Genomic DNA, 27879 nt, shown 5'->3' with positions numbered 1-27879 from the left:
GCAGGACAATGTCGGATAGGGAAGTAAATAATTAAAGGAAAGGGACCCTTTTTGACTGCACCAACCCTGCCACTGCTGGTAAGCTCGACTTATCCATTGTGACTCCATACAGTATGTGCCCATCTGTGTTTTTTTTTTTTGGACTTTAATTTGTCACCTCCCTGCATGGAATTCCCTTACATGTAAAGGTGTCTCGGTTATGGTGGGCCTTGGCTTTCTGTCTGCTGCAGTTTTTGTATTGTGACAAGTGTATGCCTTATAAAGCCTGGCAAATTATGAAGGCAAAGCAAAAGCATTAATTTTTTTTTTCTTCAGGCATTTTGCACCCCTTTGGCATGGCTTTTTTTGTATGCTAAAATAAAAAATAATAATAATCCCATCCTGGCATCATCATATCAAGCACGCTATATTAAAAAAAAGAAAAAATCTAAATGTTGAACTTAATTAAAGCCAGAGCGACATGAACAAATGCCGCCATGGCCTAGTGCTAATACGCTATCCGGTTCCCCCTTGATTATCACATTACAGCGGCTCCAATCAATTGATAAACTCCCATTCAATATGCCGCGACTATTTAATTGAGTCACAGTCTATTGGATTTGAGCGCCGTGCACGCTGCAGACATGCTGACAGCAGTAAACACTGTCAGGATGCGCTCTTGTTCTCGCTCTGTCTGCGCTACGCTAGGCTACGCTACGCTAAGAAGCGCTGCCTTCGTCCTTAGACATCGGCAATGATGCTTTCATCTGTTATTTCCTAAGGCAGTGCTTCTCATTTATTTATTTTTTTGCTACAGAAGAAAATATTTCCTGCACCCCTCCCTACTTTATGAATAGTTAATCATTTGTCTATAGAATATTTGAATTGTATCCATTTTCCTGACAAGATCGCTACTGCCACCTACTGTAGTGGATGAGCAATTACGCTATTTGAGTATAGTGGGTGTTCTTTAGAGTGGAGGACATTTGAGGAATTGAACTGCCCAACGTGGACAATTGATACTCATTGCAGTTTGTTTTTGTTTCTTTGTGTCAGGCACAGCTCCAACATTAACCTGCACCGCAAACTGCTGACCAAAGAGCTGGACGACATTGTCCTGGACCCCCAACTCACGCCACTGCCCAAGGACTTTGGAGCCGAATTACTGGCCAAGATTTACGCCGGGCACCACCACCACATGGCTTTGGACCCCATGGGCGGGATGGCTTTCCGAGGCCTCGGCCCCGCCGCCCTGATGCGAGGCGAGCGTTCCCCCATAGGCAACGAGTACCCTCGGCACCCTCTCCATCAAGACCTGAAGAACAACCACCACCACCACCTCGGCGGCTTCCCCCGAGGCGGGCCGGACGACTACGTGGTCCTGGACCTTAGCACCGCGTCCATCGTCCAATCCGGCGGCAGCATCCACTCCTCGCACGAGTCGGACGAGGGCAGCGACGAAGGCATCCTATTGGACGACCTGGAGGAGGACGAGGAGGATGACGACGAGGGCAACAGCGAAGAGGAGGACTGCCGTGGCGGCCGCCAGGACGAAAGCGGGGAAAAGAGCGGACTGGCGCGCTCGGAGTCCCCGTACCGCCTCTCGTCGGAGAACGGCGGCGGGATCGTGTGCAACATTTGCCAGAAAATGTACAGCAACAAGGGGACGCTGCGCGTGCACTACAAGACGGTGCACCTGCGCGAGATGCACAAATGCAAGGTGGCCGGCTGTAACATGGTCTTCAGCTCCGTACGCAGCCGCAACAGACACTCGCAGAACCCCAACCTGCACAAGAACATGCCCTTCGCTACACTCATAGGCTAAAATCCTCCTCCTCCTCCAGCGCCGCCCACCACCGAAAAAAAAAAAAAAAAAAAACTTTCGGAATGACTCTGGCGAGGACTTCCTGCTTCGTGATCGAAAAAAAAAATAAAACTCGTTTTGTTCGTTGGAGTTTCATGAACCTGTCCCTCCCCTCTGGTTTTCTCTCCAAAGAATCTATCAAACCTCTTATTTGTGACCTTGCCTGCAGACAAGATAGTATTGAGGAAAAAAAAACAAACGTTGTATTTGTGTAATGATAGCTTTTAAATGAACCCCCTCTTGAAACGGAGGGAAAAAAGCATGACAGCTTCAATTGTAAATAACGTCCCGGAGAGGCTTTTTGGTGTAAAAGACTTGTGATTTTTTTTTTTTTTTAGTTTCTTTTTTTTTTTCTCTCGCTTATGGTTTTATGTTACAGTCCAGTACAATACTTCCAGCTATAGGCAAGAAAGAGGTAGCATCCAAACTATCTTGAGTCATTTTATCATTATGGGCGAGAACAAAATAAAAAATAATCACGTGAATTACTTTGTTAGATATTCCAAGGTGGCCGGCATGCTCTTTGAGGCTCCTACACTGATATTCTGTTTTACGATTTATTTTTTTTCTCAGTTTTTTTTTTTTTCTCCCCCTTACATGTTTATGAGCTTTATTAGTCTACGTTTCAGTTTTTTGCACTTTGCATCTATACAAGGGGGATGTGTAATATAAAATACAAGTGAGGACTTCTTTGCAATGGTGAGCGAAGCCATGTGTCTTTTGATGCGAAACTAACATAAAGGCGCCGGTCTTATTATTATTTTTTTTTTGCACGTGGCCAAATGTAAAATAATACAAATGAGACGATTCCCGTACGATCAACTGCATTCACAGATTCTCAAACGAGAGCCGTCCTCACTCGATGGATTTGGATTAAAATTGTCCCTCCAATGGGACTAAACTAAAAAGCTCTTTTTTTAAATATATCAACGTACTTAAAACCCCATTCGACTGATATGATGCACTTGAGTCTTAAAAATCATTTTACTGTGACATCGGTTGCAAATCTGTGAAAAATAACACACACACACACACACACACACACACACACGTCTTATGGTACAATTGCATCCAGTGGTCCAAGTAGCCAAGGGAACGGGGTATTTATTGGTGGGTAGAGATGTGTTAATTAAGTCCAGTATTTTTTCCTTTTTTTTTTTTTTATTCGGGAAAAAAAAAATCCTCCTTGGTTTTAACAGTGTCTGAGCAACGTCATGTGATACTATACAACAGTCTTTTTTTTTTTTGTCTTTCTTGACTTGGTGCTACACAAAGGAAGGACGGAATATGCAGTGTTACGTATGTACAGTATTTGCAAGGCCTCCTACCCATTAGTTTCATAGTAAGTACGCACCATGAGTAATAAAATAATACCAAGTCCCCAAAATGTTTAGAATCGCCTATATTTATCGTTTTTAAATCCACAAATATACTGCAAAAGTTCCCAAGTTCCCAAACTATTAGGATTTCAAGCACATTACCCTTGAAAAAAATATTGCACCGGAAGAGCATGTTGGTATCGCTTTTGCAATTGTCAAGCAATAACAAGATCGTTTGTAAGCTTGAACTTTTGAAAAGTAACTCAACTGAAACTTCAACTCTTAGCCAACATGCAAAGATGTTACATCACAACATACAGTACACAGTATTTCCTTATCACTCGTTACTACTTTCCCATTTGCCGAGATTCGGCGGACTCTCAATTGATATCATATATATCAAATCGGAATACCACTGAACGAAATTTTCCCACTTTAACTCATTCACTACCAATGACTGCTATGGACGTGAAATATCTATTTTGACTGGGATGGCAGAGAATGTGTTGAAAGGTATCCAATAAAAAGTCTTGAATCTTGAATACATTGATGCGTTTTAACCTGCTTTGAGTCTTTAACGTCCTTTTCTGTCCGTGAAATCAATCTGTACTCAAATGAATCCTTTCAATTCAATTATTTTCATTTAGTCTGTAAATTCCACCCAGTTGAACGAGGAGGACTGTTCATTACTGTTGTCACGTCACTGAGCGAGTGCTTAAGTTCTTAATGTAGCTCACGCGAGATCAGATTGGTTTGTATAGATGCTTGTTTTTTTTGTAATTTTTTTTTTAGGCCCGTCTGAATTTGAACTGGAACCTGTGAAAAGTCACCAGTCTTAAAAAAACAATAATAAAAAAAATGTTGTAAATTCATATTGCTGATGTTTTGTGCCAATCATGCTTTAACGTTTTTAGGTAGTACACTTAAGGACCTGCGTATATGTCTTAAAAAGAGTCACAGCCACGCGGCAATGCAAAGCGGGATGTATTTTGTGTGCTTTGCCGGGAGGAAAATGGTGATTTTAGAAAACTCGTCGACACTGCAAAAAGTTACCGAAAGTTGTGTTTCCCTTTTGCAGATAAGAGGGAAGAAAAGTGGTCCTCGTTCATTCAAAAAAAAAAATCCATTCTTACTTTTTGTTTGTTTCTGTATCATAACTGTCCATGTTTCGTTTTTTTTTGTTTGTTTTTGCATAAAATGCATAAGGGTTTTGGGATGTAAATGGAATTTTATTCATATTTTGTCCAAATACCTCTTGTAATTTGTATCAGAATTCTTGTACAATTTTTATATTAAAGATTTATCAGTCACTGGCATTTTGTCACTGGACCTCATTTGGCTTTTTTTGTATGTTGCTGCACAAAATGTGCACACACACAGCAAGGTGTCAATCAGAGTGTGATATTTCAGCACCTTTTCTAGGGCCCTTTAATTACCTAAAGATAAAAGTCCTCGGGGAACAGGCTATCTTGACCAATTAGTGGACGATTAGATTAAAAGTGTTAGTAAAAGGCTAAGCGGAATGAGGCAACGCCGCTGCTGGTGTTTGCAAATTAGCAGGATGGTCACTGGAGGTGGCAAATAGCACAGAATGACTCTAATTCAGACTATAAAAACGATACATACATATATACAAAAATAAAATGTCATCATTATTTATTTATTATATTTTATGTATATACAATTATATTATTATTTATTATTTTATATGTATATATATATATATATATATATATATATACAATTATTTTATAATCAATTTGTGAGTAATAGTACAGTGACATTTAATTCAGTGTAAATACACACACACTCAGGCACATATACACACACACACACACACACACACACACACACACACACACACACACACACACACAGAACTGCATCTAGTGACTAATGCGTGGGAATCAATTTCCATCCAGAACTAACTGAATGTAACTGATTGAAAGTAGATGACAAAGAACAAGAATTTAGAAGACAAATTTAGAAATACAGTCCACCGTCACTGATTTAATCCCGAGGTATTCATTCACATCCCAGAGTGCGATTCAAAAGACGACTGAGCCGAGACACTTGATTTTCCATCTGAAAAGTAAACTTTAAGATAATTTTCTCCTGCCTAACATGACCCCCCCCTGCTAGGTGTCATTGATTTAGTTCTACACCAGTGAGGTCTGCAATGCTGGCTAATGCTATTGACGAGCCATCAGTCTTGTCCAGAAGTGTGGAGGCTTGCAGCTCTCCTTCCAAGGCAAAGAAGAGCGAGGAAGAAGGAGATGAGGGGGAGAAAGAGGAGGAGAACTGGGAGGGAGAGGAGGGGCGGAGGGAACATCAATGGACAGTGATGGAGAGCGGGGAAGAGGGCGAAGATGCAAGCGCAGCACGCAACAGTCACACACCCTGTCCACGGTTTGGGAACACTAAATTAGAAAAAAGACAAAAGGGATGAGGAGAGGGCGAAACTGTAAACAGCCGCATCGATCCAACTAGTGTCGGGCAATTCAAAGCATTAGCAGCCCGCAACGTCTCCAGATGCACTCTGGTGAGCGGGATAAGTTTGCAGCAACAATACGCCAGCGAGAAACACGCTTGAGGAGACTCCAGATCGGAACAAAAATAAATTCACTCCATCCCCTGCCTTTAATCGTCTAAAAAGAGCCGTTGCCTACTTTCATACGTTCGCTAAAGCCTTAGCTGGGCTAGCGGCACACGTTAGCTCGGCTTCAACCAGGCTACGCTAGCGCGGCGGGAAACGAAGGGGTTAAGCCGGAGAGGAGAAATGAAAAAAGCCCTTTGGCAACCCTGGGACAGAGGGAACGCTGAACTCATCACAAACTCCTCGGCTGGCATCCGCCGGCGCATAATGACCCCGACAAGACGGGAATCCCTTTTAATTAAAGTGAAGGCAGATCAGTTAAGCAGATGGATGCCGACAAATATTAGGGGAAATAGAATGTTTAATGGCCTGTGCACTTATCGCCGGCTATTTTCCGCGCTCGCGCCCGAACTGATAAACAGGACGGGGAGCCTTGTTAATCAACCTTACAACCTTTAAAGCCCCGAGATAAGAGAATAATTCGGGATCTTTGTAAATTAGCTTGAGATGCGGCTCGCACTCTGGGCCGAGCGGCCGGGAGAATTTCTATCAGGGTAATAGCCTTGCGCCGCCGTGGAGAACTTTCGGGGCGCAAAGCAGGGAAGATAGTTTCCTGCCATTTGCTTGATTTTTTTTTTTGGGTTGTTATTATGATTAGAGTTGGGGTTTGACCCTCTTTGCCGTCTTCTTATCGGTCACACGGGAGAGTACCCGAACTCATCTGCAGGGGGAATTGGAGATGGTGGCCCGCTTGAGAAGGTTAAGGGAAAGTCTACCCCCACAAAGTCAAATTATTGACTGCGATGTATTTTTTTTTTTTTTTACATAAACTGCAGTCATGATCAAATTTGTCTTTTGCCATTTTCTAGTGCAATTCACTGCTAGAAAAAAACATTGTTTGGTTACGGTATGAATAATTTTGGGCACATATTTATCTAATGTAAACCTAGTTAAATTGGTTTCGTTCTCTCAAACAAGAAACAATGACTCGGGCTTGCCTCCAAATAGCCAACAGGAAGAGCATTATCATTTCCATGTTTTTCTTTAAGAACGCTTCCTCCCTGGCCTCTTGAAAAATAAAAGGATGGAGGAGGAGGGGGAGAGCAGATTGAAGGTAATTACAGGGAGAAACATGAACATTTATCATTGGTGCTTTGGGACTTGAAATGTTCTCCTTTTCAATCGCCCCCAAAAAGTCGGCCATCGCAGGGCTGACGGGCGGTGATGGTAGCACAAACGCCGACCCAGAGTGCTGCCATATGTTGGTCTGGTCCATGCCAGCAGTCAACGTGCTGAACAACGCACCTCCATCCATGAAATCCGTGCCTTGGCACGAGCCTGGAAGAAGTTTGCAAACAGCCCCCCCCTACCCCCAAAAAAAAAAAAGTCGCCAAATGTTATGTCCTGACTGTCTGGTGTCAGACTGCAAATACGTTGCCTCAGCACACACACGCATAATGGTCATGGAGAACATCCCAGATTGCAATGGGTCACACCTGGTTATGCTTCTTCATCCCCCTGGCCACCCCCCCCTCCTCTCGCTCGGCTCGCCGGTTCCCACACCGGCGGCATCTGGAAGCGATTGGCGGCAGAGTCACAGCGAGCCATAAAGCCCTCAAACGCTCGCAAAAAGGCACGCGGGCTAGAACGTCAAACAATGTTGGCCCAACGGGCTGCCAACAGACACAGCGCATCTTGAACCCGGACAAACCCCACTGCTCATTTTTTATCCGCCGTGAATTATTCCTCCCCTCCCTCTCTCCTTCACAAAGCACCACCTGGGAATGACTTTCACATTTTTAAACCCTAAATGGAATCGGGACCGATGCTTGCCCGAGTCAGTTGAACTCCCGGCGGACGTGTCGCAAGCATTTTGGAGCCAGAAAAAAAAACAAAAACATTTGAAAGAGCCACCAGATTGCAGTATGTCTACATGTAAAAATCAAAAGTTCTTAAAAAATATAATAAACAATGGACAATAGGAAAAAGGACAACATCACCGAAGGCGAGCTCTCGGGAGAATAGCCGAAAGCCATTGTCACACTAGCGACGGAGATGAGCGTGTCACAGTCTTATAACGGGCCTATCGATTGTCCGTATCCGTTACGGAGACTGGGAAGCTTGTCCCAAATTCGATACGCTCTTAAAAGGGCCTTCAAACAGATGACAGCAGCAGGAACAAAGCCTTTGCGACTGAAATGATGCTAAATGATAAGTAGCTTCAGGTTAGCTTACCGGCTGTTAGCAAGTTAACATTCAGTCATATTGGATTGAATCAAATTCAACTTAATTGAACCCTTTATAACATCATTCCATATTCGAGAGTAACATTCGCACTAATAACACACTGATAATGTTTTCAGCTAAAACGAAACCAAAGTAGCGTGTTATACGCTAGCATGTCAACGGTTAGCATGGTAGCATTTGAACTATTTCTCATTGGAAACAGGAGAAAATGTATAATCCTTATCTGTCAGGCTATTCTTTTCCACTTTCTCTAAGTCGTATCTCCCTTACCTCGCCCGCCCCCCCCCCACCTTTCTGTGGCATGAAAAATGTTGGCCCGCCACTGAAGCGCAAAAAATCTGCGCTGGAGTCATTTCAAGCCAGCGTTTTATTGCAAACAAATGCTGCCTTTGATACCCGCTGCAATAGGCGATACTCGAGTGTTTGTTTGTGCTGGAGGTGAAAAAGATTTGCTAACATTTGGAAGGAAGACAAGCCGGTGAAAGTGAAGGCAGGCCGTGCAACACGCAGACAAAAAAAAAAATAATGTCGTGCGGGAGCTGGTAATGATTTTCCACTCATTAGAGGGAAGCTTGAAGTGCGTGTCGGAAACCTTAGCCGTGGAAATCTGACAAGACAAGATTGCGGTTCCGCACGTTCTTCTCCAAGAGTAGACGTTTTCAAGGTAACATTTCCACATCCCATTAGCTTGTGGTCAACGTACCAATTGGATCCAGCCAGACGCTTTCATTGGGGCAAAACGCCATTTTTGACCTTGTTGCCTCTCAAGTAAAAAGACATTACAGGCGTTGGATAAATATGTTGGATTCGCTCTCGTGACAAGGATTATTTTTTTTGGGGTGTGTTGAAGTGCAAAGCAAAAAAAATAATACATGGTAATTTTAACCTGTCAATCGAAACAAACAATGGACGACATGATTTACTAAACAGGAAGAGCTGTGGTCTAAATTAGCGGGAAGGGTGGAATTGTTCAAGAGATGACCCTCTGCCTGGTCCCCCGCTTCTCCCTCCGCACACAAACACCCTTGAACATCTCCCATTAAGCCTCCGTAAATCTGATAAGCCACCGGTGTGGCTTCTGCGGCCAATCCAAAGCCCCTCGTCAAGGGGGGACTTCAAAGTGGAGCTCGAACCCGCGAAAGCCGGCCCCGTCCGACGCCGGGCCGATGTCATTATCCGAGACTTTCCTCCGACCGACTTCCCATTGACGTCGTGGCACCCGTGAGGACTGATGACTTTGAAGCTGCTCTTCCCATCGGCCCCTCCCCTCCCCCTTTTTGCTCATTACGCTTGCGGAGGGACAGCAAATGCAAACATATGCTAACTCACGCCGCTCACAGTGGCGTCCGGCCGCATCAGCACGGGCCAAAGGACCACTTCCACCGTCAGCACTTGGCGGACATCTGTGCCGTGCCAGCCCCCCCCCCACACACACACCTCTGCCACAACGGCCCGAGAAGATAAACGAGCACGTCCGTCCGTAAACGAGAAGAACTAAAACTAGTCGAATGGAGTGATTTTCAAAATAAAGTTGTGTTGGTATTTCCTTCAATGGCCTTACAGACAGTGAGGGGCAAAAGCGGCCATTTTGTCAAAAAAAAAAAAAAAAAAAGGTAGTAAGGAGCACGCAGCGGTCAGCATACTTTTTCAATAAACGTGTCCAAATGATTTCATAGCGCAAAGAAGCATGGGCTCCGTTTTCCAATTGCGGAGGGAAGACGATGAAATGAAGATGACAGAAAGGTGACGGGAATGACCCAAAAGCCCACGCTTGAGTTTTTGTTTTGTTTTTTTCGAGCGCAACATCATGATTCACCTAACAAAAGTTGTGCTCCAAAAAAACAAATTCTATGTCCAGCCCGGGCTGGGGTGGAGGAGATGATAGAAGGCGTGGAGTAAGGGAGGGATAGCGCTCGCTATTCCCTGGGTGACGGGCCCTGGCGAAGGAACTGAGAGGTGTTTTTGGCTTGGTTTGCGTTCGGGGAGAGTGCAGCCTTCTCCCAGAAGGAGGCTATAAAAAGACAAAGGAGACAAGGAGGCCATGTGGAGAGAGAGAGAGACTGTTGAAAGGGAGCAAACACCCACTCCAAAATCCCACCGCAGCCACCATCGCACCACTGCTGGGAAGAAGACACACAGCAGATCAAATAAATATGATACAAAATTCCTGCTGGTAACATGCACGCATGCTAATGGCAAAAAAATCAAAATAAAAAATGCCATGAACTTTGGTCTTGGTCGGGCGTGACAATTCCAGATGGGTTGATTTGTGGATACATTTGAAAGATTGCAGTACCGCGCTCAAGATGGAACTTTGGAAACACGTTAAAATAGTGACAACTCATTCCTTTCACGAAATAAGCTACGTTAGCACTAGCAAGATCCGAGAGCCCCTGATGGCCACATGAACAGTGATACGTCGAGAACACATGGTTTCACCGGAGGGGAGGGGGCGAGGGGCATGTTTTGTCGGACCTTCACGTGTCTGAACCGTGAGGTAAAATCTTGGCCGTCCTTTGAGGACAAAGGGCATAAAACATCGAACATTCCTGCTGCAACACAAATCAAACTGAAACCCGTCCAAAGCCCGTTCGTTCTCTGGCTTTGGTTTGAACTCGCCGTCTTGGCCACCATCGCCGCCTGCCAATGGGCATCAAATCCGGCAACTTGTGATGGGATGGAAGGGGAGGAGGATGAGACGTGAAAAATGGGATGTGCTCGATCCAATCGGGAATATTTACAGCGTATCATCCGGGAATGTGAAGGTGTTGGACCATCGCCTGGGGTGAATGCGTTCCCTATGTGAGGGCCACATAGGGGCAAGACGTAGGCAGATGCTTTCTTTTACCATTTGGAGTTAACCCCCGCTTATTCACTACTCGCTTTTCACTAACTGGATTTTTTTTTCTATTCTGGGATTTATACTCACACCTGTTTTGCGTTTTTACGCCCACTGTAACGCTGCAAGTTACCACCGGATGGCGCCAAAGCTCTGATTGATAGTAAAGTAGTAATTGGTGTTTACTACGGGGGGGGGAGTGGCAGCTTAACCTGAACATGGGAGGTCTAAATAGCCAAATGCGTAACCGGTGGAGGAAACAAAGCATGCCCATTAAGGTTGTGAATCCCCCGGGAGTCCGCAACCTGGCACGGTTCGAGCCCCTCAAGGTCATTGTTCCGATCTTTTATAAGCCCATTAGAATTTTACCTATCAAATGGAAGCGCCTGTTCCTACCAGTGGATCTTTTTATTGAAGTCTGAGGCCCTTCTTTTTTTTTTTTTTTGTCTGCACCGTGCGGTCAAGCTGGAAGCCATTACGCCGACATCTCGACATCTGTTCCCGCGCAGCTCGCGTATGCATCGCGCCAATTACATATTGTTGTTCTTTTTGACATGTAATGTTTTTCATAATCAGATAATTGCTCGACCCTTCAAGCTAAAGCTAAACAGATTTTTTTTTTCCTTCCCCCCCTTCTTCGCTCTCTTCTGTGAAATAATGCGCCAAAACTGCTTCCTCGACACAGGAGGGATACTTTTTTTTTTTTTTTTTTTCCTGCTTTCCTTGAGGACATTTTGTAAGAATTACCAATGAGAATAATTACGTGAGGAAGGAAGAAAGAAACGCGTCGTCCACGACAAGAATCTGTCAGTGTCTAAATACTTGCATATGAAAAGAGCCGCAAAGCACGGCGATGAGGGCAGATCTCCTGATTGGAGGAGATGATATGCAGCCGCATGACTCAATCAAGCAGCAGGCGCTCGGCGTTCACATCTGTGCGGCCGGCTCGCCTCCATATGCGCAACGCCGCGAATACGCCGCACATCCTCTTAAAGATATAAACATTATTCTTGGAGACTCGAAAAATGAACTTTAATGGCCGGGGTCTGAAATCGTGATATGTCTTTAGGAGCAGACCTTCGCTTCTTCTCAAAATCTGTGAAAGATTGGAGAAGAAACCTCAGGAATCTGGCCTTCTGTTATTGAGGCGCTTTGTAGCTACGACTCAAAATGTATGATTACAATTTGTAAGATTGCTTACAGCACAAATTACCCGGAAACTTTGTGAAAATATACAGCCGGCTCGGCTGAGGTCCGACGCGATTGGTTCGGGGATTTTCCGATTTTTCCCCATAGGACGTAATTAAATTCAAATGATCTGCTCTCTCGCCGTTTTAATGTCGTTTAATTTAATGACGAGGTTCACGTGACAGCCCAAGGCGTGTTGTCACAAGTGAGGAGGCATGACTCCTTCTTGTGACTGTCTGTAAGTTGGAGAAATATAAAAAGATTCAAGACTTTGGGCTCTACAACAAGCCATATAGCTTTACCCTTGAGTTGTCATGGTAACCCGAAAAAAAAAGGAAAAAAAAAAAAGCCATTGGGAGGCTTGTCTCTAAATAACTCCTAATTCTGGCTAATTCAAATAAATAAATAAAAACATTTGAATAAATCAATGAATAAATAAATATACATGGCATGTTATTATCCCTAGTCGTTATGAGTCTTTTGACCAAAGTATATCACGGGCCTTTTATTAAGACACACGGACGTTGTTTTTTTTTTTAAATCATCATCACATGCTTGTCCTCTAGCAAGCCACAATGGATGGGGTGTCTTGCGGCTTGCTTTTCCAGAGGACACCGAGCTCCCTGAATTGAATTAAACAGTAAATACTGTTTGTGTTTTTGTCCCCACTTCCTGTTTACTGGAAGTCCCATTGGTGTCTTGGAGCGTTTACTCTCTTGCTCACATCGCATTGGGTCTCTCGATCACTCCTAAAAGCAGAAGGACAGGAACACTGTCGACTATCTGCTCCACAGATGAAACGCATTAGCAAATGCATGGCGAGGGACACTGTGGGGGCGAGTGGGGGGAATCCCTGCTCGCTTCCAAAGACATCAGCATTTTTTCGCAAATTTGCAATTAGTCTTAAGGGCCGGTGTAAATTAGGTCTCCTGACAAATGAACTACCGAGACGGGACATGAAGTTTCAATAAATCTGAGAGGCTGCTCAGGGCGTTGGTGTCCTTTTACTCTTCAGCTTCAAGAGAGAGTCCCAGTAGGCAGCAGTGGGGGGGGGGTGGGGGGGGTCCACAGAACACGCCCAAAAGAGGAGCGCTCACCGCAGGGAGTCGCACGCCCAAGTTCCTGCCTCACCCTTCTTAAGGGTTCGTGATTGAATGCGGAAAAATGACTTCAGGATGGGGACACCAGAAGGGGCGGGGAAGGTGGAATGCCGCTCAGAAGAAAACGCTAATGCGGCTAACTAGTGTAGCATGTCCTATCTCTATGGAGGAAAGAGTACTTGGTTCCCATTTGGGCGGGAGGGTAGAGTTGCTTTTCATCGGAATTTAAACCCGTTAACGGCGAGCCGGCGCTGTCGTTGATTTGTTCTGGCGCCTCGTTGGAAAGACATCAAATAGAAGGTTGGGGTTTTTTTTTTTAAAAGACAACTCGCGCCCAGGGCCGGCCGAATTGACCGTGCATCAATTTACGCGTTTGCTTCCGAAGGCTTCTCGACAAGTATGACAGCTAATGGAATTGTCCGAGGAAGCTCGAGCAAAAGGATCGGGTTCAAATGGATCCCTCGTTATTGTCCGTTTAATCCGATTGGAGAAAATAACACGCCACAATAAAGTGCTGCTTTAAAGTAGGAGGAACCCATTTCAAAAAAAAAAAAAAAGTGAGCGACGGCAAACTGACGACAAAGCGAGCGAATGTCGGACGTGACTATGGATCGCATTAAAGGCCCATTTGTCCGGATTACCTGCGTGAAAGGCAGCAGAGACTTGGAACGGCGGCGAGTGAGAACAATAATGCGGTGGCAGGAGGGACTACTTTACAAGGTTACGCACAGATGTAACCTCGAAGATTGAATTGCTCAGCGTCTGGCTACTTGGAAAGTACTGCCTGAGACGATGGACGCCGCTGCCTCATGTTACACCGTGATGATCATCTTAGAAATGATGTGAGGACTTTAAGACGTTCTTACTTGCTATGGTCAAGCACTCATGCCGAGCCAGCCATTTCAGCATTCACACTTTTTTTTTGCTTCTGCCAATCATTTTGGCATGCAACTTCTTCCACATCATTTGTCAGACTCAGCTTATTACAATTTCAGTATATTCTAAAAAAAAAAAAAAAAAAAAAGGCTTTGCAGACTATTATTTTTCTCTTTCCAAATATTTACAGTTTTCTCAAGATTTCAAATTTTCAACCCCAAAAAAAATATCCATTCATTCTTAATGGGGCATTCAACTTAACAGATTCAACTTGAAAATTAAAATATTCAGCACATTTAGGTCAGCTCGGTCATGATTTTCAACATGCCAAAAATTGTCGACTTCCCACAAAAACAATTTCCCCATTTAATCCATAATAAATATCATTTGGTATCATTCCACTTGCATCCAAAAACATCCAATAGGTGACTTCACTCATGTTAAACGTACGCAGGGGTCCACTGCATTCGTTTCTTCGTGACCTTTTGGTAATTGTATAATTTTGACTTGAAATGTTTCCCCGTTGAGAACGCCCTGATCCAAGCCAGATGTGTTTTTTAACCACTGTTATATAATAACAGCTACACAATACAAAGCATTAAGTCAGGAAGGTTGCAGACGTGCCGTGTTGTTTCATGAAGTGATGACAAACATGCTTTGGCACAGAAAACTGCAGAGCGGTAAATGAAGGCCTGAAGGGAACGAGGGAGGAAGCGATAACGTCGTGCGCCGCAAAATCAGAATCACATTGGATAATTTGACAACTGCTAAATTATTGGTCTTTACACTCCTTGAAATGTCAGCAGTCCAGTCGCAATATCGGACCAGTTCAGGGTGTTTCTCAAAACAATGAAAGTTTAGAGAAGAAGTCGACCATAAATATTCACCTCAAAACCATCAAGTAGAAAGAACATTTGTAGTCATATTTGGTCGCAGGCATCGGAAAATCCTCACATGTACTTTCCCGGCAGCCGTGACTTGTCCTTTGCATTCGTGACTGCCAAAATAATCCAAACCAACTCATCCAAATCAACTCGTGGGCCTGTTGGTCAACATTTACGAGCTTCCCCAATCACCTAAAAAACTGTTCGACCGTGACCGGCTTTAACATTGGCGGTCCAATTGTAGAGTGACGCAGTCGAAATGCGAAACTAAATGGGATGTAGCTTTCCTAAGATGCCAAAGCTAACAATTTCTCAGATCAGCAAGTTTAGCTGTATCATCACCCAAGGATACATAATACCAGAATTGGATCGGTCGTTCGGGAATTTTCCAAATTTCCCGATGGCCACCCTGACCACTTGGGCCTATGACAGAAGTGTATTTTAATGTAGGTCAACAAGTGAATGTTTATGTTCACATAGCCTTCCAACCTATGTCGAATGCAAGCCATCAATTCTCCAGGAGCGGCCCAGTTGAAACAATGGCCCAGTAAAACCTGTGACAAGGGGAGCCAAACAAGACAGGTTTTGAGATGACCTGCCCAGCCGGAGGTAGCAAGGGAGGCAAATCAGAGAGGAAACGGCGGGACAATATGTTGAATAAAAGATAAGAACATTGTGCTTCACTTCAGAAAAGCATCTGCGCTTCGGCATTCTTTGGCCGCTTGTACCGCGCCGCGTACAAACTATTGACACGGAGCAAAACAAAAAAAAAAAGCTGATAATTAAATTACACGTGTTGTGGTCGCAATGGTTTGCACATGTGGAAGGAGGAAGAGGGAACGCACGCTCGGATCGACTTGGGCTGAATAATAAAGTAAAACGCAGAGCACAAAGGCTGTTAATGATGATGTCGTAAAAACGGAAAGGAAGTCAGTGATTCCGCCTAAGCCCGCAAATTATCATCTGACGCTTTTCCAAGATTTTTAAGAGGGGGAACATCCAAAGTGTTGGAGGTTTTGCATCTGCCTGTCTGCTTTTAACAGAGCAAGATATTTTCCCAATATTGTAGACTACTTTGAATTATTTTGTGTCTCCAAAACAACTGCAGAAACATTGGCCAAAATGCTAATGCTAGCATAAGGCTAGCTTTTCTTTATATTATGGTCCAGATACAATATATCCGCTGCATACACCACATACATCCGTAAAGTAATTCAAACGTGTAATTTGACATTAAAGCACTGCCTCTAAAATCAAAATAGCGTCCATAATTTTCTTTCAGGAAGTTTGTTTCAAATAGCCAACGCTAGCGTTGTCGCTAGTTTTTAATGGGAGCTAAATCAGTTCTCCATATAGGCCCTGCAGTAAAAACAGCCTGGTGAGCACTGACTCGGCAAAATGTTGGCGAAACGTTTCCAGACCACCTCGAGTGAATTTGCAAGACACCGTCATCTCATTCAACTTAACAAGACATTCAAATGCGACTAACAACCCACGGCTGCGGCGCATCAAGCCGCAGTTTAGGGATAAAAAATGGCCCCGCGTCTCCTCTCGGATCCGCGCTCAACAGTCCAGTCCCCGTCTTAATTGAGTCATCCCCCCTGCGCTGCTCAGACCTTATCGTATCACGCTTTCTAATTGAGCCGCGCTGCTCGGCAAAGACAATGCGCCAGGAGCTCCGCCGAAGTTATTAATTTTCACTTTGTCCGAAGCTCTGTCCCAATTAGGTCCCCTGGCTGGGGTTCGACAGGGCGGCTAACGTGATTACGGGACAAGCTTATTAGCCTGTAGTAGCATCGGCGAGCAGGGGAGTGTGGGGGGGGGGGGGGGGGGGGAGACCCTAAATGAGAATACGCAACCTCGGAGAGTGATTACCGCGTTCTATTCTGGTCTAACTGGTACCAATAGTTTAAATGTGAGCTCTTATTTTTTTGATCACTCATCGTAAGTCTCTGGAAAAGTCTTGGGTCCTTCCGGTCCCGGGCAACGTGTTGGCACAACGGATTGGTTGAGGAGAAACCGCACGAGCCGACGCGCAGGCAAAGTTCATCGCACGCCAGCAGCGATGGCACCAATCCAGTCCTGGCGCTCGGCCACATCACAGTCAACTGGCAGAGGTGATTTGACGAGCCCGGGGATAAACCTAGTCTTCCCAATTAAGTATCAGCGCCCCGAGTCCATCTTAGTTTTGTTTACTTCTACTCAGGTTTTTTATTTTTTTTACTTACTGGCCCGAAACCACAAGCACTGTGGAATAGTGCGGTATAGTACGAGTTGACAAAACTAAACTAGTAAAATAAAATGTGCAATAGTGAGAAGTAACAACAAAAAGTAAGTACGCTTCGACTTAATTCTTATTTTCCCTCCGAAGCGAACGGCAACTTCATTCATCTGTTCCAGTTTGCGTGCTCCTTCCTGGCCACCGGGGGCAGTATAATTCAATCACGTAGACAAATGAAGAAGAGTCTTATCGCAAGAGAGTTTTCAAGTGCTACGACTGACTACTGATTCGAATCGATTAATTCCACAAAATTTCCATTTCAATATCGATCAATTCCACAAAATTCCCATTTCAATATCTATGGTATTTTTTGTAAGGCTTTTTGGCGGATTTGCCGTTTTAGATCATTTGCACCAATTTTTCTTCATGAATTCAGCTACTTTAAGTCACTGAAACTTTGCGGAGAGGGAAAAAAAAAAAGCGGCTGATGCTGCTTCCTCGCTCAAAGTTGTCCGCAACCGCAGCATGTATCCACGGCCCCCCTTTCATGTTCAGCACCACGGCGGCCTGGTTCAATCAGACACCATTGCGAGGATGAAAAGTTTTGAAGCCATCTCGTCCAAGCGATTCCTCAGATGGCGCCTTCCATCGCCCTGAGTGCCAAAAAATTACAAGCCCACTCCAGTGCCCACGGGGGATGTTTTAATGACAAGCTCGCCACGACTGGGCTTCACCCACCGCGATTAAGGTTAGCCTTCATGATCAGAGGCGGCGCCGTACAAACAGTTAGTCCAGGAAAACAAGAGCGAGGGAGTGGGAGAGCGCTTTGACATGAAGACACCTGCCCACTCAGCAACTGCTTCAACGCTGACTTTTTTTTTCTTTTTTTGGAAGGCCACGGGGGCCGCGTCGCCGCTAGCTGCCCGACTAACAAGAGCGGCGTCCTGCGGATGAGAGAAGAGTGACAGGGGGCTCGGAAACATGGAGGGTGGAAAGGAGAAAAAAAAAAGAATCCTCTGATTAATATTTCATTTCGGAACTTGGGCCTTCGGATGTCTCCAAACTTGTCTTAGAGATGACTTAGCGCTGAGGCTACAAAAGTCAAACGTGTCAAATCTTCCCTTCCTGAAGCTGTCGGGGTTTTTTTGGGGGGTTTTTTTTGCAAGCAGGTCAAATATTTTCATCTACAAAGAACTCTGCTTTGATTGTTGCAGTTGCCTATTTTAATCAGAAAATGCTGTCTTGTAATATGTAAATAATAAAAAGGTATTCCAGTCATTTTATCAAAAAGGTAAATACATTTGTAAAGGAAATGCACCATCTCTAATTTGATCTGGAGGAAATACAGTGGATAGAAAAAGTCTACACACCCTGCTGAAATGCCAGGATCAATCTCAATCTTGCTAGTGAAATTGAATATAGATTTTTTTACAGCATTTTAGCTTATTTATCACTTGTAGTTATATATAGTGGCAATATTTTGATTGAAATTTCAATAATAAAATATTTTAAATCAATAGATTTAATTTTGGACTTAATATTTTAATTTCTGTATTTTGGATATTTATTTCAAATTTTACTTGAATACAATATATTCTAAGTCATTTTATATTTATTTCATATATTTATGATTGTTTTGTTGTTTTTTTAAAAAGGTGCTTAAACATTAAGTATGTATGTCCCTGGCATTTGTCTTCAAAATTGCGCTGTTACAGGACGGGACTACGAGCAAAACAAATAAATAAATAAAAATAAACACGATGGTCTCACCCACCTAAAAAGCGTGTCTGTTTATTGTTATTTTCCAAATATTTGCTTGAAGGAAATGAGAAGGTTGCACAGATCAATAATCAGCAAAGTCCAATTATGGAAAAGTGCAGATTGAGGATCTGATGCGATGCCAAGCACACTTTTGCCTTCAAACTTGCACTTGTTTTTTTTCTTCTTACACAAACAAAAGACAAATATGAAATTCTAATGTTGGGAGCCACAAGCTATTTGCGTGCAGTGTGACCGGCTATGCTGGGCGTGCGCGAGACCCGTATTTAAATGTGAGGCTGATGAAAAATGTATCTCTTAAAACACCATTTCCATTCAAGCCGCATTATTGAGCCCGACAACAGCAAGTCATCCGCCCGCCTCTCGTTTCTATTACCATAATGTAATTGGGGTCGCAAAAGTGGCTTTGAAGACGAGGAATCTACGCCACATTTTTTTGCGTCGACCTTTCATTTTGCGTGTTACACAATCCTCGGCTTCCATGGGTCAACCTCGTTGATTATTCACAGAGAAAAACTAGCAGCTGTTGACGGCGGACAGCCACATTCCTTGGCAGCCCCCCCCCTTTGCATTTCAATTTGTCTTAGAGCAACAAAAAAAAAAAAAAAAGCCTTAAATAGCGCAGCCGTGGCCTTTTTCCCACACAGGTCCCGGGCGAGGTGAAGAAGAAGCCCACTCCTGCCATCGTAACGGCAGATACGACGGGGTCTTTGCGAGAGGTTAAAACATTCTGCTGGAAGAGGAGAGGCGAGGAGGCAGCAGTAGAACGAAGGGAGGGGGGGGGGCTTCTTTTGGAAGACAGTCCCTCACAGCTAAGCAAAAAAAAAAACAGCGCTCGGATTCTTAACAGCGAGTGCCAGGTGGTCACAGGATGAATTCACGCGGGGCCGTTGCAGAACGCGAGCGGCAAGAGATTATCGCGCGGCTGCGGAGCCTAAGGCCAAGGCAGGGAAGGCTGATTGGAGGCCCGGGAGAGGCCGCGTCTCACAATCACCCCCCCTAAGGTCTACACAGAGGTGTGGGCCCAATCCAGAGAGACACGCAGGGGTCTGGTGAGCTGGTTCACCTCGCTACAGGCGGACCTCCCATCGGGACGGCAGAGGCCCGAAGGCCACACGCATACTCGACGAGGAGCACACTCGCATCCTCGCTCGACGCCCAACAAGTTTCTTTGAGCAGATCTTTGGCAGCGAGCTTTCTTGTCGAGGGACCGGCGGTCCCGAGGAGCGAAGGGTTAATCTCAAACAAGAGAGCCCGTACGCTTCTCCGCCAGAATCCGGAGTGAGCCGCGTTTGGAAAGGACCAATGTATGCACGTGTGCGGTCGTCCAAAAAGGTGATGCAGACCGAGACGCCGCTAAGCACGTCAGAAAATAAATGGACTCTGCACGCTTTGATCTTCTGCGTGGACTCTAGAATGTTTATTTCTGATTTCGCAATGTCAAGAACGTCACGACGTGGAATTTAAAGGAAATGAATTCAGCCGCTTTGATTGGCCGGGAAATAAGTCGGCTGTGTTCGCTCCTACAACGGCGCAACCACGCTTTTCCTGTCTCCGAAAATACCAAAAAGAAAGAAAACTAGCGCTGGTTGCTAAAACAGAGGTTCACAAACTATCAAATATTAAGGTGATGAAGCCACAGATGTTTTTATTTTAGTTGCAATCAAACTTGCTGATCCATCAAAAGTCCAGACAAACTTGGTTAAGTAGCCAAGGAAGTAAGAACATTTCTAAGAAGTCATCTGCATGTTGTTTTTTTACCACCATTTGAACGTTGTTCACTTTGGCCTTTGGGTGTCTTCACTTCTACATAAATTATTGACTGGCTAATTTGGTCCGCGGGCCCTGAGAGACGCCACGACGTCAGCATGACAGCTTGATCTATTAGTCGGAGGCCAACGACAGCCTCGTTCCGGCATCGTCCGTGACGGTGTGTGCGTGGAGTGTCAAAGTGCGAGTGGGTGGGTGCGGCGAATTGGGGGGGGCTGTGGGGGGTGGGGGTCCCGCGCATTCTCTGTTGCATTAGTACAGGAGCAGGACTGGGACACATCAACATCTTAATCAATACGTGAGAGTCAATTACTGAGGAAGCGCGTGCTTAAGCAAGATCTGATTATTGGGTTCATGTTCAGTCCACCAAATGGAGCAAATCAATGTGATGTGATATGTGCTATATACAACACACACACACACACACATTGTGTCACCTCCCCCTGTGCTCCATCTCCCGACCACACTGTCACCCTTCTTCTCAAATTTCTCACAAAGAGAGAAGGCAGAGATGGCGATTACAGGGACAAAGAGGATGGATTGATATCCACCCAACACAGGTGTTATTAAAAATTCATATTCGTCTCTGTATTTATACTCCTCAAATGTTGTTGTCATGGACGGCGGCCCGGAGAGGTTTTATTAATGTTCTACTAGCGAGCTGAGAAGGTGATTTTTAAAAAAAAAAAAAAGCAAAAGATAATAAAAGCAAGTGTTTTATTTTCATTCACGGCAAGAGCTTATTGGAATGTCGAGACATACTGACAATAAATGTCACGAGATGGTTTGTCTAAATGATGCTCCTCAACTTACACTAAATCACAATGAGTCAGATTTGCTTTAAGCTACAATTCTGCTGCTGTCAGTCAACTCATCAGCATGGATTCGAAGTGATGTTTTTTTTTTTTTTTTTTTACAGGACCTACGGGCTGGATCACAAGCGACAACAAAACGTAAATAGGTGATCGTAGAAGCACCATCAGAAAAATCAATATCTCGGGAATTTTTATTTTTCAGGCTTTTATTTTGGTTCTTTTCACTGTCCTTTTTTTTTTTTTTTTGTATCTCATAAGCCGGCAACTTGCAGTCGTTGCTTCGGCTGAATCATAGCAATATTGATTTGATTATGTAAAACCTCGGAGGAACCTCAAGCCAGATGTAGAAATAACTCACCTGAGTCGAGTGGGAGTGCACGCACACACACTTACACACACACACACACACACACACACACACACACACACACACACACACACACACACACACACACACACACACACACACACACACACACACACGAGAGAGGACAAAGAGACCAAACCAGGAGAGCGATGCGGGGATAAAAGCATAATTACTCCTCTTGACAGACAAAATTATTTTGAGTCCCCATTTTCCAAGTATTGCGGCGCTTCCATTTATGGCTTCCTGCTTTCTTTGTCCACAATGATAATTAACATGCTACACTGTATTGTATTTGGGGAAATGGCAGTTATGACCAGAAAAGTCAACGATGGCCAAATGTGTGTGTGTGCACGCGTGTGTGCGTGCGTCACAGATAAATCGAAAAGCATTGAAATGTTTTGCTCTGTGATCTGTGGCACCCTCTTCTGGAGCCACAATTTCTCACTGTCTACAGTCCACAATGCTGAGTCAATACACAACCATCTTTGGAGGGGTAAAAAAACAAAACAACAACGAACTGCAGCCTGTTTAAAAACTTAACTACGGATCATGTTTATATCGTTGTTGCTAACCAAAACAGCAGCACCTACTGAAGCATTTAAACTGTTTCTAGGGTTATTCAAATTGCGCAGACATACTATATAAGAAATAGCCAATCTTCAAATAGGCAAAATGTTGAATTCCAAAGAGGCAAGGTTTCACAGTCATGTTTAACATTTACACTTTGTTTCTTCACATATGAATTAGGGGCCCTTGAAAGTCTTATAAAAGGTGAACAAGCCCCTGATAGGAAAAAAAAAAAAAAAATTCCCCTCCGCTGCTCTAATGTACGACTACGCTAGCAATCCAAGACAAGACGCTCTTGGCTGGGCACTAATTGGGCCACCTTTGTTCCCCGCCTCGCTGCATTATGGGAGCCACGTGTCCGGGGGGGCTCTGCCTTTAACCGCCCGAAATTACCATTCCACCTCAGTGAATCTCCGTCCCAATCAAACGACTGGAACATTGTGGTCAAGCCGCCGTAATTGGGCCGGGCTGGCGTCCCATGTAAAAACACTAATCAGATCACACGAGGGAGGGAGGGAGGAGGGGGGGTGCTTCAAACGGGAAGATGAGGTTTCAAGCAATCTATGCGAGCGTGTGATTAGGTGGGCACAAAATGGACCACAACGGTCGATCTCATTATATGGACAAAACATTGCCCCTTTTGTTCTCGTGTGCGCATTTTAAAAGTCACCCACACTTGCAGCTCCAAAAATGGAAAGCAGATCTGAAACGAATGACAACAGAAACGCCGCAACTGTTTGCAAATAGCAACCGAGTCTTTGTTTGAAAGATATTTCAGAATACGGTGGACCATTTATTATTTCGAAGTGATTTTATGAGGTGATTGACATGAGAGGCGGGGGGAGGAAAAAAAAAAAGAGGTCCCAAACTTTATTTTTCACGGACCATTAAAGTTAAAGGCTCCCCTCAAAGCTTTTACACGTTGTAAAAACGTTACGGCGTTGCGTTATTCCTTCAACTCTGATAAGTTCACCAAGGTCTGAAATGAAAAGAAGCCGACCAGAAAGGTCGTTTTTTTGGCGGCGATTTTGTATTCTTTCATCGCTATAAATGAAAATAAGCGAGCCCTTGAAAGTGGAAAAATTAAGATCTTTGATTTGGAGAAGATTTTTAGCACTAGAAATAAGAAGAAATGAGCAACACACTGAAAATGTCAAACAAACAAAAAATAAATAAAAATTCCACATAAAGTTTAGAATAATGGCATTGAATTTCGGCATGATTGGTTATTAATGAGATCTAGCGCGGCGCATTACAAAGCTAACCTTCATTGACGCTTTTAAGAGTAAACGTCAATTCCAGTCGCGCGTAATCATATCAAGCTAATCGGCATCGACTTGCACTCGGATGAAGAAAATAGAAGCGGCGGCAACCAAACCCAAGCTCTGTTAGTTAGTATACTAAAAACAAAATGCTATTTCTTTTTTCAATAAATCCCAGCTACTCACTGCAAGAATACTTTTATTTGAGGGAGGCGTTTATTTCCTGTACCCCACGTGGACGACGTAACCTGAACTCATCCAATTTTCTTCTCACAATCAAGAGAAACTACTCGACGTGAACCGGTTAAACAAACGCAAAGAAAGCCGCGCCGACGGTATTGCTTTACGTGCTCGGCCGACGGGCAGCCATGCATCAAGCCGGCCACACGCAAACGAGAGTGGCTACATCCGTCATCCGCGCTGACACAAACAACTGCACGGTGTCATAAAACTCGCATTTGTCACGACACGTAGTGATTCGTCAGGAGACCATCATTCATCGTTTCTAATGGCCTCCCGCCCGGCTTCTCTGCCTATCCGCCGACGGTAATGCTGTTTAAATGCCCGGCGGAGCGGCGCGCAACACCAGATAGCATCCATCTCCACCAATCAGCCCACCAGTACCTGCGAGAGCCCCCAGAGAGCCTCCGCATTAGGACAGTTAGGGTGCTTTCTGGTCTGGTTAGTGGATTAAGATCTCCTTACGCGAAGTTCGATGGCTAGCTAGTAGCGCGGCCGCAAGCTAGTTTTGTTGTCGCTAGATTAGCGATGCTGGGTTGTAGTTGCTTTGAATCCGAAGAAATATGAGTTTTTAGTTCGACTCGTCTATTTTACATGCTGTAGTTGGGCTAATAAGTATATTCGTTTTGGGGAACCTAAGGGAAGGGGGGGGTCAATGCAGATACACAGGCATGGACACATTCGGAGTTTCGAAACACTGAGCAAAACAAGCAAACAGTGCAATTATAAGCCAATCCTACGCACATAAAAACACTGTACAAATGGCAATAAACTGGATAATGACCCGGGGATGCCAATGTAATATATTCACCGCCGCTTTTTAATTGTAGCCGCGTTTGCCCTCACCGTTTCATGTTATGGGGTCAGGCGTTTTAAACTTTTCACAGCTGCGTCGAGAGGAAAAAGGGGACAGCATCCCGAGGCGCTTTTCAGTTGGAGAGCCGAGTGGCCGTGCCAGCGCCTGAGACTTGGATTCATTAGCCGCTTTTTTTTTTTTTTTTGCAGCGCAAACATTACCTTACAAGGGGCGGCCATATGCTGGCGAGGATCCCGCTCTCGCCTTGTTTCAATTACACGGAATCAAAGTTCGCAGGTATGCTAGGCGCAAGGGGCTTTATAGGAAGACGGCAAAGCGGGATTTACAAAGTCCTTGCCTCCCTCATTGCCTGTGAAAGCTAGCCTTGTTTTATTGGCGGACGATTGCAAAACATTAACAAAGGAAAGTGGTAGTTTGGCCGAGCAACAACACGATTCCTCTTCCAACTCTTACAGTAAGCGTAGAAGTTGCGATTAGAGTTCTCGCTTTGATTTGACGCAACTTGTCGGCCTTGTTAAAAGGTCTGAAAGCATCGGAGCCGGATTACGTGTCACACCGCAAATGTATGCGTCTCATTAGCGACGTTTGGCAATCGTAGCGATGCGGGGCCGCACTTGAGCGCTGTTTTCGGGACTCCTGCGGAGAACTTCGCGTTGCCCCTGAAGCGAATGTACTCATATGCGCACCGTTGAAGTCTTTATTAGTCATGAGGTAATGGCACTGGAAAGTGATCAAGGCAACGATTCAAGGATGTGACCTGAGCGAAAGGCACGAGATGGCAAGTTTGAGTGCCGACACGCAAAAAATGCACATAAATTGAATGACGACTGCCAGCCCACCTTGACCGAAAATAAAAAAAGTGCCTGGGAATTTTGTGGACCATCCATGAACTTGGGGAAAACAATAAAACATTCAATCAATTGTAAAAACTATATAAGCGGCGTGACTCCTCTGTGAAATATTCGAGAATTTAGTTCAGGACTCTTCAAAATATTCAGATGTTTTCGCATTTGCCATTTTTGGTTATTTTTAGAAGTCTCAACTGTGACTACCGAGGCATTACCAAGGCTAGCTAGCAACAGCGAGTTAGTAGCCGCTAGCTTGGAGTTGCTAATAGAAACAGATTCCTTCATGAAGTTACATTTCACTCCAAATTGCTTTGAAAGTCTTGATAGCGTGTTTATATATATGTATATTATATTTTGATGCTGTGAGACGTCTTGCTATTGTCTTGCAGTTTTCAGAGGCTAATGTGGCTAAGCAACAAGGAAAATGAAGAGTCAATCTTGAGACGGCGAGCAAATTACAATGAGCCCCGGTAACATCATTTCACATCCTATTGAGCGTTTTACTGTACGGCAATGACACTCGCATCAAAGTTACTGAGTGTCTTGTCAGCTGTTTAGCAACTTCACTTATATCTGGCCGTGCCATCTCAAAATCAATAGCATATTTTCTCACCGATAAATAATGTAGGCCGGAGAAAGGACCAAATGCATGCATCGACAGTCGGCTGCAATTAGCCAACGGCGGGCCCCCGTGTAAGTGATGACAGCGGCTACCTCCCTGCCTCCGGCACACACTGGATCAGCAGAAAATCAAGACTTGGAGCCACTTTGTCACCGGCAGAGGGAATGAGTCCTAATGGGGGTGGGGGGGGGGGAGTCGCGCTACCCTTCGTCGCCACTGCATTTGCTGCTCAAGCATTTTCTCCAGGCCAATGGAGCAGCCCTGACCAGATTCCAGATCCCTTCATCTAAGCCGTTAATATGCTCTGGTAAAGACTGCAACCGCCGCAAACCGAGGTTAGTCAAGAGGCACAAGAGTGGGGGAGTGGATTGAGTTTGGACGTGAGTGTCTGGTCACAATGATAGCTGAAATACACTTGAACTTTCCTCCAACTCCCTAATATTGCAGAATTGGGAAAACGGCCAAGCGCTATGGGTTGGGATATAGACTTTGGTTTGCATTTCTTTCTATTTTGTAGGCATGACATTCTAGCCAAGGAGATGGAAATGAGAAGTAAAAAGTACTCTCTAAAAGGCATCTTCAGTTTTGGTGAAAAGTATTCAACTCAGTTTTTAGCTGGATGACCTCAAATTTTATGGTGAGTATTTTGATTGCCATGGAAAGTCAAAACCGATTTAAGTCGAACGATATGTAAGGGTTAAAGCTTCAGCACGGCGGGACCAGAGCAAGCTGTCCTGGTAGTGACAGAGACTCTGTCACCGCCCTGCAGGTGTCTTCACGTGATGGAGAGGGCTCTGGGAAACATTTATATCTCAAATCCACTTTATCGACCGCGCCGCTGTCAGAGCCCTGGCAAGCGGCTCTTAGCGAAGAGCGCGCTGACACGAGGAAGCCTCCGCACGCCGAGTACGCCCCCCCCCCCCAACCCGAACCTTTATCCACCCACCTTTTTAGCTGGAACCTCTTTATGGTGATTGTTTTATCAGCGTTCCTGTCCGTCCCCGGGGAGGTGGGCGGCCCGCAGAGGATGACCCTCATTTTCTGAAAGCAAAGTGTTCAGTATTGATCAGTGGGAACGAGCGGCCTGTGACACGGGTTAATTTACTGGACCTGGGAAGGTTCATTGTTTCCTGTCATTCCTCAACTCATGGCGCTGACCTTTACCACCCTGTCCTACAATTGTGTGTGTGTGTGAGCATGTGTGTGTGTCTGTACGCACACTTGTACATGTGGCTTGACTGTTCACTGGCTGAGCACAAAAATAATGTAATGTAAATAATGTCATATATCTCACATATTTGTAAACAAGGGAAGAAAATCTGGTGATGTGAATTTAGTCAGAAAAAAATATTTTATACGTTAGAAAATGTCAACCCCATTTGAGAGAATAAAATTACAATCAAATGGAGGGGAAAAAAATCGTGGTTTAATAATAAATGAAGCTGTGAAAGACTGGATTCTTTTTTTCTAACTAATGTAAAGTTGGAATTAAAATGTAAGGAAAAGGTAAGCTAATAAGGCAATGTTGATCAAATCAAAATTAAGGATGACATGACAATGAGTTGAAAAACGATGGCCGGAAGTTGTAATGACAACGCATGACAAGTGATCAGGCGCACGAGCCAACACTATATCGATAGGTGACCATCTTGAAGACGGGATCAATACGCAATTCATAA

The 27879-nt window shown here is 44.5% G+C and overlaps 2 protein-coding genes across 12 annotated transcripts in view; one reads left to right on the top strand and one right to left on the bottom strand.

Moving 5' to 3' along the window:
• The window catches only part of bnc2 (basonuclin zinc finger protein 2), a 106756-nt gene extending 102276 nt beyond the window's left edge, over window positions 1-4480 (top strand). For 2 of the 3 annotated variants that reach the window (XM_085911197.1, XM_085911198.1), the window contains exon 6: window positions 1036-4480. In XM_085911197.1, the coding sequence (XP_085767323.1) occupies window positions 1036-1804 (769 nt within the window). In that variant the 3' untranslated portion in view covers window positions 1805-4480. Of the gene's footprint in view, window positions 1-4; window positions 79-1035 lie in introns of all 3 variants that reach the window. The other variant, XM_085911199.1, reaches the window with a different exon arrangement.
• cntln (centlein, centrosomal protein) overlaps window positions 1-27879 on the bottom strand; it is a 226198-nt gene that overhangs the window by 163563 nt on the left and 34756 nt on the right. For all 9 annotated transcript variants that reach the window (XR_015065994.1, XM_085911193.1, XM_085911192.1 and 6 more), the window contains one exon: window positions 27147-27241. Coding sequence is in view for 8 of the 9 variants with exons in the window: in XM_085911193.1 (XP_085767319.1) it covers window positions 27147-27241 (95 nt within the window). In the remaining variant the exon portion in view is untranslated. The remainder of the gene's footprint in view (window positions 1-27146; window positions 27242-27879) is intronic.

Source organism: Syngnathus leptorhynchus, chromosome 5 (genome assembly GCF_054491065.1).
Source record: "Syngnathus leptorhynchus isolate UIUO chromosome 5, UIUO_Slep, whole genome shotgun sequence".
Lineage (NCBI taxonomy): Eukaryota > Metazoa > Chordata > Actinopteri > Syngnathiformes > Syngnathidae > Syngnathus > Syngnathus leptorhynchus.
This window is presented reverse-complemented; position numbering and strand designations above follow the sequence as displayed.